This window comes from Anopheles merus, chromosome X, assembly GCF_017562075.2.
Source record: "Anopheles merus strain MAF chromosome X, AmerM5.1, whole genome shotgun sequence".
Lineage (NCBI taxonomy): Eukaryota > Metazoa > Arthropoda > Insecta > Diptera > Culicidae > Anopheles > Anopheles merus.
The window spans coordinates 777,453-799,507 of NC_054081.1; the positions used below are offsets into that span (position 1 = coordinate 777,453).

General features: G+C 52.0%; 2 protein-coding genes across 2 annotated transcripts; both read right to left on the minus strand.

Annotated features, from left to right (window-relative positions):
• Window positions 1-1,314: 1,314 nt before the first annotated feature.
• Window positions 1,315-10,668, minus strand: LOC121592088 (adenomatous polyposis coli protein 2-like). The gene is made up of 5 exons (XM_041913373.1): window positions 10,298-10,668; window positions 5,906-10,230; window positions 4,110-4,270; window positions 2,786-4,041; window positions 1,315-2,693 (listed from the first exon to the last, which is right to left on the minus strand). The coding sequence occupies exons 2-5, from the start codon at window positions 10,042-10,044 to the stop codon at window positions 2,118-2,120; spliced, it is 6,132 nt and encodes a 2,043-aa protein (XP_041769307.1). The 5' UTR covers window positions 10,045-10,230; window positions 10,298-10,668; the 3' UTR covers window positions 1,315-2,117.
• A 1,283-nt stretch (window positions 10,669-11,951) lies between these two features.
• LOC121595907 (longitudinals lacking protein, isoforms H/M/V-like) lies at window positions 11,952-21,693 on the minus strand. Its single transcript, XM_041920301.1, has 3 exons — window positions 21,383-21,693; window positions 18,646-19,377; window positions 11,952-14,431 (listed from the first exon to the last, which is right to left on the minus strand). The coding sequence occupies exons 1-3, from the start codon at window positions 21,573-21,575 to the stop codon at window positions 13,923-13,925; spliced, it is 1,434 nt and encodes a 477-aa protein (XP_041776235.1). The 5' UTR covers window positions 21,576-21,693; the 3' UTR covers window positions 11,952-13,922.
• Window positions 21,694-22,055: the final 362 nt, after the last annotated feature.

The window sequence follows — 22,055 nt, forward strand, 5'->3', positions numbered from 1 at the left end:
GGGATACAAAAAAAGGACAAAAAGCTCTACACTTAGCCGCTCGGTAAACATCGCTGACCTGAGCGAGTCGAGTACTCTTCTTTCAGCCGCCGTTAGTCCGCACTCCGTACTTATCTCAACCAAAATAATAAAAAAATGCATAGAAAAGTCATACCGTTTTTTTCATCACAGGACAACGACATGGAAATCAAACATACACACACACACACAAACTTCACTCAAGGTCCATTAACATCGGACAAACGGGTCATTTAAATAAATTATGAGCAAAGTTCAGCGTAGCAGATTCTAGCGTGGCGCTTTTCAACTTTAAAATCCTTTCTCTCCATTTTGTTTCCTTACCTCAAGTGCCGGAGACCTGACCGGATGGCTTGGTTTGTACGGCTAGTTTACAGAAGCTTTACACGTTACCGTATGCAAATACGTCTCCTTTATTTTCTTTCTCCTTTTGCCATGAATAACGTTCTACCGAGATTGCAAGACATCATTCCTGACATCAGCAGCCTCTCTGTGTGTGCGTGTGTGTGTTCACACCGGAGCCATTACACCGCGTTGCAGGCGCACGCGGGCAAGCAGGAACATCTCGTCTCTTCTGCAAAGATAATTTCACAATCATCCGCGTAGGATGTTGTTTGTGTAAGCGACGACCGTAGGTACTTAAAATTAGCACGAAACGCTTAATGAGGCGAAAACATATGTTGTTCCAAAAAACGCACGGACTAGGTGTCAGTAGGTGTAGAATGATATTGTTTATCGACTCTTGTCAGTCCATGTACCACTCCAACAGTGTTTAAGCGAATTTTTAGCATTCGTCTCTCACTAAAATTATATGAAGAGTGCCTTTTCTTCGCTCATAGCGATTGTCGGCTTTTTCTCAAATGCAGAATTCCATCATATCAGGAATGGGAAGGATGTAAATACTGCAATGCTGTAAACAAATGGAAATAGAACTCTGAATCCTATGTGTTTTAGGTTCCAGTGTGTTTGACTTCAGAATTATCATACCAGCGCCTAATTCTTGGAATTACACCTTATTCTTATCCAGCTTATGAAGTCTCGAAAGCCTGTATAGGCCGGCATGTCCGCGTAGGACGTTACGCCAAATAGAAGAAGAAGAAGAAGAAGAAGACTTAACAAGCAACTAAGTGATATTTTGCTCTTGGAACAATACTATCATTGCAAGGGAAGGAAAGCAACTATGTCTACCCGAATCTGCAACACTTCCACAGTGCACAATAGCTTTGCCACAGCGATGTCATCACACATGCGATTATTTGTTATGGTGAGGAAACAATACACAACGCAACTTTTCATTTAAATTTGCAATTTATATTTTACGAGAGACTTTGCTAATCCTACTGACCGCTGACCAACTTGATACGCATCGCATTGGGTAGCCGTGGTCTCATGCTGTACTTAACTTCAATGCACTGTGTAATATTACCACGCATACCTGAATTCGACATATAGTAGACTCTAATCCTAAACGCATTCACTACCAGCCAACACTACTTAACCAGCGCTGGCTCGTAAATAGAAACGCTTCATAATTTAGCATATCGGTTGTTTCTGTTTTGTTTGTTTGTTTGTTTTTGATTAACTAGTTTGCGTGCGGTAAAGCGGTAAGCTCGCAGTAGAAAATTATAATTTAAATAAAACATTAGCGGAATATCATATGCGCGCGAAGACGCGGTAACTTAACGTCGATTGTAGATCATGATGATGTTTGTTGGCTTTTAAGGGTAAATCAATTCTTACTAACAGCTCGTGGCGTGGCGATCGTGCTGCGAGCAGCGTGCATACCGAAATGTTGCAACTATTTGGTTTGCTTCGCAACATCTCCGAAACACGGGCGGAACTGGGCGCACGGCACGCGCGGGAATAAGAATAGAGGCAAAAATTCATTCAGCCACTGGATGGCATTGGACGCGCGGAATAAAATCGATCAAACGGACTAGAATATTGGTTCCCATCAAGTAATGATTATTGCAAGAATTCCATAAGCTAAGCGATAATATGTAATGCAATAAACTACTACCCCTAGGTGAGCGTTTGGTTGCTGTCAGCGACACGATTCGAAGGCAGCCACCACGGGCGTGGCCGTGCGCATCGCCCGCTTACTTGTGCAGCACGGATCGGGAAGACTCTTTCCCCAGTGCGGTACGCTTTGGAGGGGGGATGCGGCTCACCCTGGCCGGCAGCGGCTTGGCGTCGGCCCGCTCCTTCAGCCCCTTCGGCAGCGGTATCTTCGATTCGCCCAGTTTGCCTGCCCCGCCCGCGGATAGTCTGCGCTCCGGGCCGGCCGCCGGTGCCGGATCGGTGAGCACCTTCGGCACGTGCACCGAGAGCGTCGGTTCCTCCAGCACGAACGTGCCCTGGCGCACCAGCGTGACGGTGGTTGGTTTGGCAGCCGGTTTGCTAACAGCAACTGCTGCTGGTGCTGCTTCGGCAGGCGCCTTTTTGACGGGTTTCGGCGTCACCCGCGGGCCGTTCACCGAAGCGAACCGTTTCGGCGACGGCCGATGGGTGGGACTGCTCGTGGCGGAGCTGGCCTTGGGTCTTCCGGTGACGATTGGCGCCGCCGGACGGCCCCGTGCCACCTTCGCCACGCTCTCGACGACTGGTTTCGCAATCTTCGCGCGGGCTGGATCCTTCTTGGGGCTTTTTGGCTCCGGATGTTTGTTGTTTTTCCCCTAAAAAAACGAAACATGTCCCTCATTAGTCGAATATCGCAACGATGAAGGAGGTGTATGTCACTATTTTCCCCTCTCTCTCTCGCTTTTACCTTCAAATCTTCCAATCGCGTTTTATTGTTGATCGCGTGCATGGTGAGCTGCTTTTTCGGTGTGCCGTTCGCCATAGCCACCGGTCTACCACCCGCTGCAGCCGTCTGCTCGCTGATCGGTGGCAGACAATCGGCGTTCAGCGTGCTCACCACCGGTTCATGGCGCGGCACGGGCTGCATCGACATCTGGTACAAAATCGACGGTGGCTCCACGCTGTCCAGATTGCCCTCCGCGTCCACCAGCTCCAGCTGCGACTCGTCCTGCAGCATGGGTTCCAGCTTGAGGGCGGAGTCGCAATAAACGCTCGTCACCTTCTCGCCGATCTTGAACTGAATGCCCGCCGCCCCGACCGCAACCAGCTCGTCGTCCGGCACCGGGTTGGCGGCCCGCACATGCCACTCCTCCACCTGGGCCACCAGCTCCTGGGTGAGCCGCTCGACCGACTGGAGCATCCGTTCCGGGTCCTTGTGCTTCGCGCACGTTCCCCCATCACGCTCGTCCAGCCGCATCGACCCGTTCCCTGCCCCCACTACCTCACACCCAATCGGGACTGTGCGGGCGGAAGGTGTGGTCGGTTCCGCCGCCGCTGCCGGCTGCCCTTGGGCCCCGGCCCCGGTGGTCGTGGCCGCGGGAAGGGCCCCCCCGATGCTGCCGGCCGTGCTCGACGGCGACGATGGCCGCCGGCTGGGCCGGATGGTGGTGTCGGTGCTGCCGGACGTATCCGGTTGCGAATGGCCCGCCGGCGACTGTTTCGCCCCAGCGCTGGCTGGCCGGCCCGATGGTGAACGGTTTGCTCTGTTTCCTACGCCTGGCGATACTTCGAAGGCACCGACATCCTTCGACATCGCAGGCGTAGTTTGCACGTTTTTTGGATGCGAAGACGACTGCTTCGGCAGGGTGGCGGCGGGCACGTGCGTACGCTGCAGTCCGTGCGACCCCAGGGGCCACTGGTGCTCGTCGCCGTCCTGTTGGGTCGCCGGTGGTGCCGGCCCGTCGTCCCGCAGCTTCCCACCGTGCGCCGACGGCGGTCGCATGCCCTTCTGGATGCATTCCACCAGCAGCTGGTAGTCTTCCTCCTGCTCCGACTCATCGTCATCGTCGTCGTCGTGATGGTGGTCGTGGTTGGTGCGCCGGTGTCGCGGTGGCGAATCCCAGCCGCCCGCTGACGGTCGATTGCGTACCGCCAGCAGCTCATCGCGAGCTCCACCACCAAACATGTCCGTTTCGGGCTGCCTCGCTGGGCCGGTCTGGTCCCCTGCAGGTAGGAGCGGAGAGTTAGCGAAACGCCACGGAGGAGGACGCTCCTTTCGTTCGTCTACTTACCACGCACTTGCTGACCTTTGCCCGTGATTCCCGCCGCGATCGCTTCGTCCAGCAGATGTTCGTCCGTTTCGGATTCGACCGACGGCGAGCTGACGACGGCAATTTCGCGCTTTTTCGGGAATCCCTCCTTCACCAGCGAATCTATTAACTTGCGATCCATGCTGTTGGAGGAGAGAATAACAGTTGGTATGGATTGGTTACAACAGCCTTCTTCGAAATGATGAAAAATTCTTCTCATTGTATGCTACGATTAGTTTGTCACGATACAAATATTTCCACGAGTGTTTTTGTTCACTTTTGTCCTAGCACTAATGTTGGGTAAATCTGATTCATGAATCTGAGTGAATCTTTGAAATGATTCAGTGAATCTGAATCTATGTTGGAAAGATCGAAAGATGAATAAATCTCGAAAGAATCATGAATCTCAAAAGATCAATATATCTCGAAAGATTCACGAATCTCTTCATAGATGCATAGAGCTTCTTCTTATTCTTCTTTGTGGCTTAACATCCTTGCCATACCAGCTTATACAGGCTTTCGAGACTGCTTGGCAAGTACCACTTAGTCGAGTAGTTTGTTTTGCTACGGGGAGACGGTCCATGGCAGGCTTGAACTCGAAGAGCATGTTGTTTGAGTCGTGCGAGTTAACCACTGTACCAAGGGATTGCGCTAATTCAATATTCTGAAAATCATACATCTCTAAAGCATCACGAATCCTTGGATATTTTTCGCTCTAGAATGATTAATCCTTCGAGGAATCTTTAGATATTCATTAATTATAGGAGATTCATGAATTATAGGAGAAATCATTGAATCATTCATGAATCACCGAAGATTTGATTCGAGATTCGCTTGAATCACTCAACGCTGAAGATTCATATACAGTAGGTGACCGCTAACCCGGCGCTCTAGCACCAATCGAACACGACATCGAACATGAAAAATGTATGGGATTTGACATGTTTGTCTTGTTTGTTTGTTTGTGTCTGACAGTGCATCTCCATATGATTAAATGGGTTTGTTCGAGTCGGATGTCGTGTTCGATTGGTGCCAGAGCGCAGTCTAACTGAGAGGTTTAATCTCGAGTAAACTAAAATTAAAAAAAATGTAAAATTTGTGAAATAAGTGCACATTTGCTATGAATTTCTGTTCTTAAGATTCCGGATGTTTCATTTTTTGACATTTATGTGTTTTTGAGAATCACTCCAGTTTCCGAACTTCCAGTTAAAAAAACTCCAGTAAAACACATCCAGTTAGCGATCACCTACTGTATATGAATCTCAATGAACGATTCATGACTCTCAACTCTACCTTCAATATACAGGAACCTACAGGTTTTTGAGGAATGGTCGATGTTCTTAAGTCGTACGAGTTAACCACTGTACCAAGGGATCGTGCAAATTCAATGTTTTGATAATCATACATCTCTAAGGATTCATTAATCCTTGGAGAATTCTCTCTCGAAATTGATTAATCCTTGGAGGAATCTTTAGAGATTCAATTCAAGATTCGAATCACTAAACGCTGAAGATTCATATGAAAGAATCTCAACGAAATATTCATGAAACTCTATTCTACCTAGCACCTACAGGAATTTGGGAAGGCTTTTGAGGAATGGCTTTGTTATGTGATCTTAGCGCATTAAAATCAATGAAAATAAAAAAGAGTGAATAATTAAGAAATATTGACGGAACATCAAGACAACTGCTGGGTGGCATATCACAAAACCAAATCACAAAGAGGAATCATCGGAGAAGCTCAACAAATCGACAGCGAATTAGACATTAAAAACCAACCTTTCGAGCGACTTTTCGCGCATCGGGGTCGCCATCGTGTCGGACGCCATCGTCAGGTCGGACAGGGCGGACACGGTGGAGAAGTTGCACGGGCTGTCCTCGATGTAGTACGGGTTGAGCTCGTCGTTGGCGGGCGCCGCCAGCAGCGGATGGCTGTGATTGGTGCGCATCATCTTGAACGGGTGCTCCTTCAGCACCGGCCCGCCCGGCGGCAGCAGCGGATGCAGCGGCTGCTTCGGCTTCGGCATGCCGCTCAGGATGCACTCCTCCAGCAGCCGGTCGTTGTTGTCCGAGTCGAGGTTCGAGCTGTCGTCCGAATCGTGCCCGCCGTCCTCGTTGCCGTCGTACGGGCGCTGCATTGTGGCGACCGTCGGGAAGGAACTGTTCTGCTGGTGCTGCTGGTGCTTGGCGGCACTGCGGGCCACCACGCTGCTCATGCCGATGCTGATGCAGGACGCGAGCAGCTCGTCGTCCTCGCCGCCGCCCCCGTCCGAGTCGCCGTCCGAGGCGTGCCCTTCGTCGTGGGTCGGGCCGTTGGCGTTGCCCGCCGTCCCGTTCACCATGCAGCCGAGCAGCACCACATCGGCCGGGTTCGGCAGCACCGGCGGCTGGGAAGGAATTGGCACCACTCCACCACCACCGCCGTCGCCGCCACCTCCTCCCTCCAGCTGCTGCTGCACCTCGTCCCTGTGCCGCTCGTCCTTCTCCTCCAGCAGGCTCAGGTTGCTCAGGCTGGTGGCGCACGAAAACTGGGCCGGCGTGTGCTCGACGTTAAACTTGCTGACCGTGTCGGCGAACGCGCCCACCCCATCACCGCGCACACCGGCACCAACGCCGTCACCGCCTCCACCACCACCACCTCCACCACCGCCACCGCCATCGTCGGGTGGGGAAGTTTTCGGCAGCATCGGGCGCTTCGTCTGCGGGTGCGGCGAGTGCGGTATCGTTTGCGTCGGCGAGTCGGGCAGCTCGGACGGCGACATGACGCCGGACGCCATCCGGCTGAACTCGCTCACGATCGAGCTCTTGTCGTCGGTGCAGGCCGGTTCCGCGCTGGACAGCGAGCCCATCGAGCTGGTGCGCGAAAACATGAGCGGCGTCTCGTCCGCGCCCGTGTTGAGAAAGGATACGGACTTGCCGAGCGTGCCGGGCATGGTGGCGGTCGGGTCCACCAGCACTACCGATGCCGCCGTCGGTGACTTTACCAGCGGTTGCGGTTGCTGCTGTTGCTGCTGTTGTTGCTGCTGCTGCTGCTGCTGCTGCTTCGGCGATTGCGGATGTTCCTGCTTCGCCTCGTCCGCCTTCTCTTGCTGCTGCAGCACGCCGCCGTCGCTCTCCTCCTGCAGGTCGATGATGCTGAGCGACGTCTCGCGACTAAAGTCCGGCGTGCCTTCCTCGCAGTAGTTGAACGGCTTGTCCGGCGTGTTGCAGCCCAGATCGTCGCCGGCGGGCAGCGCCCGCTCGATCGGTATCGGGTTCGACTTGCGCACCGGGCCCCGCCCGTCGCCCTTCGCTGCGTTGCCCTCCACCACCACCACGACTGTCGCGGTCGCCTGCTCCGTCGCGCCCGGCTCCAGCTCCGTCTGCTTCGCCCGCAGATCGCTCATCGACGTCGCGCTGGAGATGATCTGGGGCGTTCCCTCGGTGTAGTAGCACTTGACCGAATCCTCCGGCATCAGCACGTTCACGGACGGGTCGGTCGCGCCGGCCGCCCGATGCCGGAACGCCTCCGCCGCCCCAGCCGCCTCCTTCTCCTGCTCCTCCGCCTCCACCACCTCCTGCACCTCCTCCTCCGAGTCGGACTGGTTTTCGGCGTACCGCAGCGAGTAGTCCGTCAGCTGGTCGATGTCCGTCTCCTGGTAGTCGTACGAGTGCTGGTGCAGCCGCTCCTCCGTCAGCCCGTAGTTGATGGGCGTTTCCGGCTCCGGGTCCGGGTCGGGCGATGACGCCACGTCCCCCACCGCCGCGCCGTGGTGCTCCTCGCCCGGGCCGGCCGGTTCGGCTTGCTTGCGGTAAAACGCGCAGCCCAGCTCCTGCTCCATGGCGCGCTGCTTGCGCACGTTCAGGCCCGGCAGGCCGCCCTTGGCCGGCAGCTGCTCGCCGGCCTTCCCATTCCAGGCCGCCTCCGGGTGTGGTTCGTGCAGGGCACCGGCCGGCACCACCGTCACCACCGCTGGCCTTGGCTGCTGCTGCTGCTGCTGCTGCAGATTCTTCAGCGCCAACCGCGACCCGTTCGAGATGATGCTGTGCTTGCTGTAGATGAGCGAGCGCAGCATCGGGACCGCGCCGTGCTCGCGCAGAAACCGCTGGTCCTGCTCGTTTTCGCTCGACAGGTTGCCGAGCGTGCCGCACGCATTGCTCACCACCGTCAGGCTGGGCGATTTGAGCTGATCGAGCAGCAGCTTCAGCCCGTGCTTGTCGCGCAGCACGCGCCGGTACTGCTCGCACTGCGCCACGTGGCTGGAGACGTTGCGCAGTATGCCGCCCGCGTTCTCCACGATGCTCCACGTCTTGCTCGGCGCCTCGTACGACAGCAGATCGATCAGGAACTCGAGCGCACCGGGCACCTCGCACACCTTCGCCCGGTTCTGGGCGCAGTGGTTCGACAGGTTCCACAGCGCGGACAGGATCGATTTGAGCGTGTTCTCGACGGTGCAGCGCATCGCCGCCTCCATCAGCAGCGTCACCGTTTCGATCTCGACCAGCGTCTGGCGGGTGATGGTGTCCGCCCGCCAGGACAGATTGCGCAGCACGGACGCGGTCACCTGCACCAGCTCGGTGCAGCCGAGCTGCGACACGAGCGCCCGCATGAAGTCGCGGTTCGCGCACAGCAGCGCCTTGTTGTTGCCCTGCCCGAACGTGAGGTTCGTCAGCACCATGCTGGCGTACCGGCGCATCTCCACGCACTTGAGCGCGTCGGGCGCACCGGTCCCGTGCGCCTGGTGGTCCAGCTGGATGAGCGACGCGATCGTTTGCAGCGCCCCGAACTGGCACATCGCGTGCCGGTGCTCCTCGTCGTAGCTGATCTTCGCCAGCGTACCGATCGCCTGTATCGGGTGGCGCTCCGGGTCCGTGCCCGGCGTCGCCGGTGCCTCCCTTGCTTCCGCCACGATCGGTACGCTCTGCTCCTGCTCCTGCTCCTCCTCCTCCTCCTCCTCCACTGCGTCCTCCTGCTTCGTCGGCTGCTCCTTCGCCTCGGCCGGTCGGTCGCGCCCGGTTTGCTCCTTCAGCAGGTCGGTGTAGTCGATCAGCTGGTCGATCAGCCGCAGCACCTTCAGCTCGCGCCGGGCCGACCCTTCGTCCAGGTTGCAGCGCACCACGTTTACCAGCGCGTGGCGCGCGTTCCGGCGCGCCACCTCGTTCGGCTCGTTGTGGATGATGTGCACCAGCAGCGGCACGCAGCCGGACCGGCGCAGGGCCGAACACTTTTCCTCGTTGCGCGACAGCTCGAGAAACTTGCACGACATCTCGAGCACGTTGGTCGAGCCGAGCATCGACAGCAGGGAGTACACGCACTCCATCTTCGGCCCGACCTCGCCCAGCTCCCCCCGGCTCAGGGAGTGCGGCTGTGGCGGTTGCTGCTGCTGCTGCTGCTGCTGCTGCGGCTGTCGCCGGGGTGACATCGCCCCGATCGGCCGCTCCTTCATCGGCCAGGTGCTGCCAACGCGCGCCCCATTCACCCCGGCCGGTTGCTTCTTGCCCGGCAGCATGTGCAGTGTGCCGGCCGTTGCCGTCGGCACATCGTACGACACGTTCATCAGCGGTATGGCGGCCACGTCCGGGGCGCTCGACCGCTGGAACAGCAGCGACTGCTCGCACACCAGCGGCGCCACCGGGCGGCCCAAATGCTGCCCGCCCTCTTCCTCCTCGTCCTGCTCCTCCACCTCCAGCGGGTCCTCGGACTGCAGCTGCTCCTGCTCCACGTCAAGCTCACGCTTCCGGTCGCCGGCCACCTCCTTCCTCACCCCATTCCAGTAGCGATGGTGCGGCTCGACCAGCAGCTCGGCCGGCGGTTTGTTGTCGTAGTCGAGAAAGTGCGGCTTCCGGGACACGGCCAGCTCGTCCAGCTCGAAATCATCGTCCAGCGACGAGTCCGGCTTCCCGAGCGAGCCGAAGCTTTCCTCCGTCGGTTTCGGCATCCCTGCGCGGGTACCAATCGTCGCCCCTTTTTTCTTGCCAATCGTCCAATCCGTCCTCTATTATCGGTGCGCTTCGGGCTTTCGTGCTCTCTCTGTCTCTTTCTTGCTCGGCTCTGGCGGCACTAGGCGGTGCGAGGGTGTGTACACTTTTCCCCCCTCTCAATTCCTTTTATCCGTCGTTGGTGGCTAGAACAACAAAATTGAACGTTGAAGTTGAACCGATATCTCCTTCACCCACCGCCTCTCTGCCTACCACCGTTCCTGCTGGCCATCTTCGGCAACGGCGACGGCTGGCGAATGTTGCTGCTATCCGTTTTTCTGCTCAGCTAGTAGAACCGCAACCCTGCAGCTACATCTCGACGCCCAGCACTTCACGGCGCTGCCGCCATTTGGGCCAATAATATCCTTTTTCTTCTGCCCTTTTTGGCTTCTTTTTCTAACACACAACAAAACACAAAAACACACACTGCACCACGAACCAAGCTTCGGTGCTTTTTTCTCAGCTATTGGGTTTTCCTTGGTTGGCTTTTCTTTTCCTGGTCACTTGCGAGATTTTTCCACAGCGCTCCTTGCAACACGCATCCTGCCCAACCTCGCCTGCCTGCCTACCCGTAGAGACTGCAGTCGTTCTGAACGCCCGAGACTGACAGCTTATTCCGAACGGTTCGAGAAGAACGAACGAACGAAAGTGTCCACGGGGAACGGGGAATGAAAGAACGAGAATGACATGTGCTACGCCGCTTATTGGAATGAAGCAAATGACTGCTCACATGCTCACCCAAAACACTGCGATACAGGTTAGCACATTTTCCTTTTTTTGTTGTTTCCAATAGTATAAACTTCGCATTTAATTAAAAATAGAAAATAGAAAAAATCTCAAATAACACCAAACTGTACCGCAAACGTGTATTGCTCCTGAATTATAAAAATTAATATGTGCTGACAAATCCGAATAGCGATATTAGAGGGTGCGCATTGCTGGACTGAAAATCGTAAAACCAAATTTGCTCTACATGGCTAAAATAACCACAAACTAAAGAAGTCCGTTTCGTTTTCGATTTCGTCACTCGACTACATTTCTCGATCAGCCCAAAATAAAGCCCGCGCGCATCATACGCGCAGAAAAGAGTACGCGAAATTGATTTTGTATACGCTATCACACTCTCTCCAATGGGCTGTAACGAAAGCGTAAAAACATTTGCGACTATACTGTTGGTTTGGGTACTGCACTGCTGTGTGCACGTATACCGCATCGCTACCATCTCGACACATTCAAAGTTGAAGCAATTTTAGAACAACCCGGAATTCGGTATTATAACATTTTAGTACAAACTTTTCTTTGCGTCTTCTGAAGTACAAATTGAACGTATACTTAAAATTGCAATTTTCATTCAAACAGAGAATGTATGTGAAAATAAGAGCAGATTTACCTATAGTTGGGGTCGGTCCCGTGATAGAGTCATTAATTCCAGTCAAGACTTTATTACACGTCCGTCGTGGGTTCACGCCTCATATGAGCCCCCAGAAACAGATAGCCAAACCAAAACCATCGAAAAGAGGAATATCGATTCATTTATAGAGGTAAATGAATAGACAGGTAGCCAACTATTAGCACCAATTTTTTTTGAATGCCCATCATGCACTCAACAAATCATTTTCTTACAGCTTTTCCATTTAATGTTTTAATACAGAATCATCTGATTCTGAATTACCTTAACGATAGGATGATTACATCTCAATCCTCACCTCTTTTTTTGCTCATCGGCTTGCGAGTTCTATTATCATTTTCTCTAAACATATCTGTTGTAGGCTCTCATTATTCATATCATTAAATGCATTATCTTTCCATCTTAACCGTACATATTCCTATGAATCTACCCAAAATCGCAGAGACAAGATACACTACTGACATTTTTCTTGTGGATTGTAGTGACTACATTGTTCTGGCCTGATCATATGAGGCTTGCTCTGAGTTGTGGATTAATATCAGCTATTGACTAATCGCCTACCCAAACGTTAAAGCTCGAACATGTTCTTATCGAGCGGTGGCGATAAGAAGACGCATTGTCGGGAATCATGTTTAATCGTTCGATACTTGAGCAGAGGGAACTTGTTACCGCAGAAAGTAAAAAACGAGACTAACCAACACATTTCACTTCAAACTCGTAAATATTTTTTTATTGCTTTTCTATCATAGTGTAATAATTAACAGTGTCCGTAAGGATAGCTGCCCTGAAGGCCTTTTTGTACGTTAAATATATGTTCCTGATTCACGAAATTTTCCCTCGCTCCTTCCGAAAGTTCTCCGTACCGATGCGTTTATTCTTTACTGAGATAACATATTTGGCACACACACATATGCTAACATACTCTCTATCGATGATGAGTATTATGTGTGCGGTAATAACGACCTAACAGAGAAACAAAACACAAGAACAACAGCAACAAAAAAATCTGATCTCATTTTGGAGGATTTAAAAAATAGTTCAATTTCCTCGCTATCTCGCCGTGCTCTACTAGCCGTCGTCGGACCTTATCTTACTCTAAATTGAAGCTTTTTTGACAAGAAAATTATGTGCGTGTGTGTGTTTGAATGAGAGTAAGTATTTGTGAGTGTGTGTGTGTGTGTGTATATACTGGAGTTTGTTTGGTCTGGATGCTTACTCAATGCATTGGAAAGAACCGGAAGGCAATACGTGAAGCTGTGCGTGTCCGCAATCATTGTTTTCTCTCCTGGTGATATGCTGCTGTGAGGTTTCTTAGATCATGTCTAGCTTTTTCGTTGAAGTTAGTTAGTAGAAGCCCTCGCTTATCAGTGGGCTAGTGGTTACCACACGTTGATTCGTTTGTTCCAACGGATTTTTACTGTTTTCAAAAACCCCGAATCAAAACGAGGACGGCCGAAATATCATAACAGAGGACGTGAACAGTGGCGGTGATGTTGCTATACTTTTTAACAAGTATTCTAATGTTACACAACCCTCTGTTTGGCCAGTAAAGGATTTGCTTTAAAATAATAATAGAAAAGAAACTTGTAAAAAAAAACCTGCAAAAGATACGAAAGGGGCGCAAGATCTGATAAAAAGACGGGTGTGTTATTGCCTATTCAATTCCCCTAATAAAGCGTGGTACAGGGCAGTAAAGCACCGTCACATTCGACCGTCTTTCGTTTATCGATGGCTTTTTTTTTTTGCTCGATAAATCAACCTAGAGTAGATAACATTATTCAGCAATAGAATCTACGCATGGGAGTTATAGCTGAGGCGCAAACACCGCAAAACCAATACCAATCGATCAGGAATCTGGTTAATGAGTATAGAGCATTTCTAGGTGTAGTGGTAGGTACTCTTGAGGAGTGTTTTTTGTGTGCCTTTCCCCAATGGGGAAGAGAGGGATATAAAGAGCCTTAATATTAGTTCCATTACATTTGCTAACTTTACAGCGAAAAGATATATTCTAACGACATTTTCGATTACTTGATGCGTACAAGAACTTGCATCATTAGACGCGACTTTACCGTGCCGGATTGCTGTCAGTAGCTTATAAGAGAGTTATACTTTCGTCTACCTAATCAATATCATTCCGCGCCAAACAGCGATGGCACAATCCCAGTGGAGCTGTGTTGGGTCCAGGGTGCATTTTGTTGCAAAATTTTGGCCCATGCGTGAGTAGTGTTTGACGGTACGTAGTGGAGAGGAGTTGGTTCAGGTACTAAAATCTATGGTTGATTGTGCCGTAGTTCCCCCCTGGGGTAGTCGATATAGAGTAGATTCGATTCCTCCTATGCTGCTTGCACCTGCACCTGCTACTCATATGGGCAGCATATTTGAGAGAGAGACAGAGACAGAGAGACTGAGCGGTCAACTGAGCGGCAAGTGTCACTCGCTGTAGTTCCCCGTCTCCCGTTTGATTGTCCAGTTGTTGATCGTGAGGTTGAGGCTGCCGGTCGAATCCTGCGCCGGCTCGCTTTGGTGACTCGCGTTCGGGCTGGTGCTGTGGCATAAGCTGGCCGCATCGACGGCCCCGGTCGACTGCAGGAACGCGTTCGCTAGGGTTAGCGATTTCGGCGAAAGCAGCGGCAGCGCGGACAGCCCCCTGTTTGCGGCCAGCGACGCGGCCAGCTTCATCGTCTTGTAGTCTTTGCGCAGATGCTGCCGAATCTCCGTGTGGCAGTGCTCGTTGTTCGTCACGATGATGTCGCCGGTGTCCGTGGTCGTGACCCGCGCCTTGCAGTTGTACTTGCGCGACAGGTTGCACTGCCAGTACTTCTTGTCTTTGCGGATGTACTGAATGCCAAACGAGTGGCCGTCGTGCACCAGCAGCGGTTTGCCCCGCTGGCTGAGCATGAACTGCAACTTGCCCTGGTACCACTTTTCGCCCGGTGTCACTGGAGAAGCAGCCATTTTTCGGAAATGATAAGAAGAAATGATAGTGAAAGATCAAGCGAACGAGAAAATCAGTTAGATATTAATTTTTCTAGCTTTTTTTAACCATGTACAGTGATGCTCGTTATGCGAGGTATAGGTTCAGTATCAGTTCCAGGATCAGTATTAGTTTATGATCGGATCCAGGACTAGTATGATTCAACACCAGGTCCGGAACCGCATGCATGCATGATCAGTTTCTAAACCGGTATGGGTTTAAGGATAGGTATTGGTTTTTGTTTTTGGTCTCTTAATGGGTCGTCATTAGTTCTTCATTTAAATTGAATTTTGAAGCCAACAATTTTGGTGCACACCTCAGGGTAAATGGAACCCTTAAAGTTCGATAGCGGTGTATGTATTGTGTGGAGGTTTAATTCAGAACTTGTAAGATCAGTAGTCCCTGGATATATTAGGCACATTCCCCCAGGAAACATCACTGAGAATCATGTACGATAGCCATAGCACACAAGATGTTCAATAATAAGTATAAACGTTCATTACGTTTCATTTTATTATCATCGTTTTGACTGATCTGATCTTCGTGCCGAGGCTGACTCACATGATTTATCGTATGTGGTAAATTGTGGTAAGGTATCTATTTTCTCGAAGGATCATGATTGTTTAATCAAAGCTGCGCCAAAACAGCCGGGCGTGGTGTAGTTTTGTAGTTTACATTAGTATCGTTTGCATTTTCAACACATTTAGCATCTATAACATCCCACTAACCCGCAATGAAATGCTATAAAGTTTAAAAGAAATGAAATTCTGGATTTTGGCTTGTCGCAAAACATTGAAGTAATGACACAAAAAACGCACAGAAACAGCCAATAATTTGGAACGGTTACAATAAACCATGCAAAACAGTGAATAAATCGAGAGAATACAAGAAAAAACAAACATTCCACAACCATGATGTAAAGACGTTTCACTTCCGATTGGATCTACGATCAAGCTCGGTTCTCGCCTCTGCTTCGAGTGCGCTAATCACCTAAAATCCGTAGGAAATAGAGTGCTTGATAATGCCACAGCCTCCACAATAAGCGTTTGCGCACACGATCGAGACAACCCGCTACAGGGATCGTCTTTACCGACTCCATCGACTTTGGTCCCCTTCCGCACTCCGTTGCCGTGCTATCACTATTTTAACCAACCCTCTCTGCCTATCTCCCTGTCCATCTCTCTCTCTCTCTCCCTCTGTCTCCTTTGCTCCACCGTACCTCTCGGACAGCAATCGGTGATAACGGTCGATTCCCAAGTTCCCTTTTATCTGCTGATGGTTGAACGATCGTTTCGCTCAGTGGAAAATAGCTGTGATTCGTAAGGTATTTGCAAACATGTAACATTTAAAAATAATAACAACAGCAACAGAAATAATACTGCGCACGCTATCACCAAATGCCTGCCAGCCGGGCCGAGCTTCCTGCCCTCCTATCGGGTGCTGCCGAGCGGCAGGCTCTCCACTCCAGATCCTGGATAGACTTGCTACCACATTTACTTATTGCACGAATCAGAATTGCGCCCAGAATTGTCACAGACATTGCTCTGTGTGATTTCCCTTCTTCTTCTTCTTCTTCTTTTTGTTCCAGTAATTAACCTCCCCGATTGTGTGCCAGTGTACACAGCGCAGGAATTGGAAGGCCCCAGTCATTGGAGATGGAAGCATTCCCCAAATACCCGAAATTAAAATTGCACCCTCTCCGTCCATTCCCTTCTATCGGAAGTGATTAAGTGTGCGGGGCTAGATTAAGACGTACAGTGCTCTACATTTCGTCAGGGCCTCGGTGATCTTAAACACAAAACAAAACAACAAAAAAAAACGAGTGACCAGTTACTAATAACTTCAGAGATCTCTCTCTGTCCCTCTCTGGGCATGATGATCTTCTTTCGGGGGAGCCTAACGTGTGTGCGGCGCGCGTTGATAAAAACCGAATTACATCCCACGGACGGAAAAGAGCGTTTGGAGAAGACGGGAATGGGTAAAGTTCAACCTCTAACCTTCAAGAGTGGTGGAAGAGGGGGGGGGGTGATCGATTCGGGCCAGATGCGGAGGGGCAAGGAGATGCGGCGCGACACACAAGTGGAGTGGATCAGAGAAGACTTATCGCTATCTCACACACCGAGCCGGGCCGGGCGGTGCGGGGATGTCGTTTCCGGAGCGAGACCGGGAAGATGCCCAAATATCATCCCGAAAAACAACCCCCCCCCCACCTTCCCCCGTTCCTTGGCTTGTGGTGTACGCGGCAGGATGATCCAGCGCGAGCGAAAAGCGAGAAGAAGCTCTGCTGCCCCCTTGAGGTGATGATTATATTCTGCCTATCGAGCCTTGTGTCATGCGCACGAACTCCTTCAAAGTTCCCCCTCAGTCCATCCGTGTGTGTGTGTGAAGGTGAAGACAAAAAAAAGGTTGCGTGTATGTGTACGTTCCAATGAAAACATAAAGGTTATTATCAGTCCTAGCTGATGCTGTGTTTGCGCTCGGTAAGCTGGCTGAGTGCTGGCTGCTGCTCCACTCTGTTGGAGAGAGAGAGAGAGAGCGCGCGCGTGTGTGTAGTTCCAGCCGAGTGTTCATCATCATCCGATAAGACCCTGGCCGGCCCTGCCGGACTGGATCTTGCGCTGCGCCCGTGCGAACTGCGAAGCTGAGTACGTCTGCAAAGGTCTGCACCGCACACCCTGGCCGATCGATGTCGGGGTGTCTCCTCAGGACAGGAAGCGCCATCGCACATGCGCATCTACGCATTCTTCGCGGCTGCACTATCTATCCGCAGGCTTATTATCTATCTGGTGCGCGCCGCCGCTGGCACACAGGCCCGCAGACGTTTGCTAGCGCAAAGGGGCCCTAAGCCATGTAGGGCAAGGAGGAGTGGTCGCGCGGCTTTATCCTTTATCAGCGAGACTTATCGCGCGGCTCGTCGCGCAACAGAGCATTCCCGGGAGCGCATCCTCATGCACAACAAGCGCACCCCGCACTCGTTCGCTTGGATAAGCCACTTCGAATTGGTGCGCTGGTAGGCACTTTACTAGATCCAAGATTGTTTGAATTGAGCATGGGTGTGTGTGTGTGTGTGCGCACATACCCGATATTTCCCGAGACCGTTTATCGGCGGCCACTTGACAAAAACCCAATTCAGCGAGCGGTATCTCCGTGTGGCTGTGGGGCTGAAATAGGGATTAGCGCAATACATTCTATCGTTGCGCACTGCAACAAGCTACTTAGGTGGCCGACTAGAAGGGAAGGGGAGGAGGTACATTGGAGAAGGAGGGGAAGGGACAGCCCCACATTCACACCACACACCGACCCGGGTCTCATTAGCGCGAGCGGAGCCTTGTTGGTGGTGCGAGTTGATAATAAACCACCGTTGATCGAATTGGCCGTCTGTTAAGCGGAAGGGGGAGTGGGGGGGGGGAGGGGGAGTGCAGGATCGGAACTGACCAGCAATCAGTCGATAGACAAACAAACTGTGATCGTTTACCCGCGTTCAGAGGAATAGAACGTCACTGTGTGTTTGCTGCTGTCTGCGTTGCCGCGGAAAGAAAGCGCACGGGCCGAGACTATCCTCTGCCATGTGAGTGGCGGTTCGGATCGTCCTCCCCTTCCCCCTTCCCTCATCCTTCCCTCCTTCCCTGGTTGCTGCTTTTTTGCATTTTATGGAAGAAAATGAGATCACAATGTGAGTGCGGCCTAACCTTTGCCATCGGGAGGAACAATATTTATGATATTGAGCACGAGTATATTGAGCCCGAGAAGCGAGCGGAGCGAGCGCTTGCGCAAAAGCTATCTGCGTGTATTGCGTGGCAAAGGACCAGTGGCGGGCGGGGGGGAGGGGTAGTAGGGGAGGTTGGGTGCTTGCATGCATGCATGCATGCAAAGCGCACACCGTCCGCCGCGGGCTTCAGGATGAGAAATGATTGATATTAGAAATCTGTAAACAGTAAACAGCGAACCTTATCATCCGGGGGCTTATCTCCGGGGCTCCGAGGATAAACCAACACGGCCTGCTCGGCCCTGTGCAGTTAGACACCGTCTACTTTCCTATTCCAACTATTGGAAGTCACACACACACACACACACTCATACGGCATGAGCGATAATGAGCGCAAAATGCTCCTCGTGTTAGGGAAGTGCTTGCATTATGCTAACGACGTTATACCCGCAATTCCCAGCAGTTTCGCTTACCTGGCGCAGATTTGCCGGCCGATCCGACGATGGCCCTGCCCGCGCTTGTCGCTTTTCGCTTGTCCGCGTCGGCGATCGGCGTCGATTGGGCCGAGTCGGTCAGCAGCTTCAGCCCGACACTGTCGTAGTAGCTCCACAGCTTGTCCCGCTCGTCGACCGACGACGATTGGGAGGTGGTGTGGGGCGAGACGGTCGCTTCGCGGGTTGCCAGCGGTAGGTCCGGCTCGCGGAGCGACGGCTGCCCCTCCTGCAGCAGCCCGGGCGACAGCTGCTCCGGTGGCGGGTTCGTCGCTAGTGGCCGCTGCGGTGACATCGGCGTCTGTGCCGCGCCCGCACCGGGCGCGTCCCGCACGTCCCGGCTGGCCGCCATCGTCAGCTCCACCGGGCTGAGCCGCTCGGGCAGCTGCTCGTCGTCCGAGTCGGGCGCGATGCGCTTCCGGTTGTGCGGCGCCATGTACTGCGACCGCACGCTGAGGCGGGGCGGCGTGGCGGCGGCGGCCTGGTCGGACGCGATCGCATCGTAGCCGAGGTAGCTGGCGGCCGACCGGTGGTGGCCGGTCTGCTGCTGCTCCTTGCCCAGGTTGCGCAGCATCGCCACCACCGGGATCAGGTCGAGGTGTTCGGCGGCGGCCACCACGTTCTCCAGATCGCCGTCGAAGATGGTCGCCTCGCCGTAGTAGAGGAACTGCATGATGATGCGCATCACGTGCGGTGAGACATCTTTCAGCACCACTGGAGGAAGAGACAGAACATCAGAGAGAGAGAGAGAGAGAGTGGACATCAGAAGCCGAAGGTTCCAAGTGGTCGCAACTTGCCGGACACGTGGCCGGACGAGCCCTAATCAGCAACACAATGTGGCACCAACATGCACGTATATATATAAATGTATATCGAAACACAATCGGTCTATATTCGCCCAACCCCTCCTCCCCTCAAGCACGCACCCGCGCGTGATATCGAGGAATGATAAATCTGTTTAGCAGTAATCCCGCGGGGACACACTTCATTTCGCTGATATCAGTTTAATATACGTATGATAGCCGGTGGTCCGTTTCAAATGCACGCAGCACTCCACGACGAAGACGGAAGGGGCGGGGGGCGGCCCAGGCAAGCGAATGAAATGATAATGCTACTCTTCAATGCTTTGCCCACCCTTTCGGGGACTCGGGCGCTACCGATGTCCTCAGGATAGTTGTCCTACAGCCCGGTGGGCCTGTCGAACGCTTGATAACTTCTGTTACCCAATTGACGCCGATACACACGGCGTTTGCCTTGCCTCGGGTTCGGTTCGGTCGCCTCAGCCGTTTATCAAAGTGTGAACCTTACCAGCGATATCAGCCGATTTATCTACACACTTCGGAGCCTTTATCTCAAAGGCTAAGGCGATAATTTGTACAATTGAACCATCGCAACAAGTGTACAAAGATACGCACGCCATCACACACACACACACACACACACACACACACAGAGACACGAAATTTAAGAAGGGCTCAGAGAAGTTACCTTTCCCCTCGCTTTTCCCCGGAGCCCTGAGAAAAGAGCTTCTCCCGGCACCCCGTATCAGGCGTTTTCGGGACGGCGGGCCGACGCAGCAACTATATTTATGCGTGTACAACACGATAAGTAACACGACCGGCGCATCAGGCAGAGGAGCGGCGCCGGGGGCGCGCGTATCATTTGCCTCGAAAGAAGACATGATAATCTATCTGTGAATGATTTGTAATGGAAGATGTTTTCCCGTGTATCGGCCGCACACATTGGGCGACACAGATAGGCGCGCCTGGTTCGCCCAATTCACGCCTGTTTTGGTAGGAAGATATAGGAATAGGATAGATAGGACGGTTACCCCGGCAGCCCGGACGGTACGTACCACCGTGCGCTAGGATATGCGTCAGTGTTTGCCGCAAAACGGCTCTTGCTCGCAGTTGTGCATTGATGCTGTGCATTGCGCTCCACAAAGATGAAACTCCACACAGATCAGCCACAACTGTTCAACATATGACGCATGGTGAACGACTATAGCTCGCGCCAACGATGGTAGACGATCGTTTGGTCCTAGGCGTACCGTGGCCAGATATGAGCTTAGCTCTTTGTGACTAATCGGTTTGCACATCGGTAAGATATTTATTGATACGCATGATGCGCTCCTTATATGAGCGATTAATATCAAGGCCAAATAAACAGTTTAAGTTTAATGCAAAATTGCTAAATGAAGCAATGCTCCAAAAATACATATTCTATGGGTACTTCCAAAATTTCCCAATTCTTTTAGAAAGCTTTACAAGTCATTTAGATGCGATAGTTCCAACAGCGCTTCAACATTTAAGTTATGCATTTCTTGGACTGAATTTCCAGCTTCAGAACCAAATTAAACGCATTCGAATGAATTTCATCCACACGTGAGCGTTCAGTAAGCGACACTTTTGAATTTTCCAGCTCTTCGCCGCATAACGAAGTAAGGTTTTACTGTCATTTTTCGTAAGAACCTCCTTTGCAACTGTAAATCTACGCAACTGTGAAAGATTTTACAGCATAGTACTGCAATGTGAATGCTCTGTGCGTGCGTGTGTGACTAACTGTTCGAAGTAGTGGTTCAAACACTTTCGCACAACTGCGAACGTGTGGTATCCGTTTCTGCAAATTGACTATTGGCCCGCACCAATAACTGGCTTCACAACGTAATTAAACTTCACACAATTGAACTTCACAATTGCAACATTTAAAAAAAACTTACCAGTTGTGTTTGTTTCATTTTGTGAGAAAATTTTATGAAAATAAGGGCTCACGCTGGCCAGTAAAAACCGGTGCGCCCGGAACAGCTCGCCCTCGCACACGATCGTACAATCCTCGTACGCGTGGAGGTGCAGAATATCTTTCACCGTACCGTACAGCTCTTCGAAATGTTTCTTCCACAACACTTGCTGCATGTTGAAGGAAGTGGCACTTTTTCCACGAAAAAACAACAAAACTAGCTGCCCGCAACCGAACACCAGGTGCCGGTGATAACCGTCCAATCCGGTTGAAAACTTTTACGAAACTGAACGGTCCGCGTTCAAACGCACAATAACACTTGCTCGTACTAATACGGGCAAGCGAGTGAGAGAGAGGGAGAGAGAGGGGGGGAGGGAGGAATTTAGTACAGACAGCGCAACTGTGTTTGGGCCGGCAAACGGCAGGCGTGTCGCACCCGCTCTGATCTGTCACTTTGACAGCACGGGCTGCTGTTGTTGTGACATATGCATGGGGATACAAGCGTGTACAACATTTATTGGCAATGTAGGAGCGCCATTTTCATCAAATTCGCTCCATATTGTAAGGAAAAATTAAATTTATTCAAATGTAATTAAAGGTAGCACAGTGGTCCAAGCTAGTCAGGACAAAATTTCTGTGTACATAATTTTTAATAC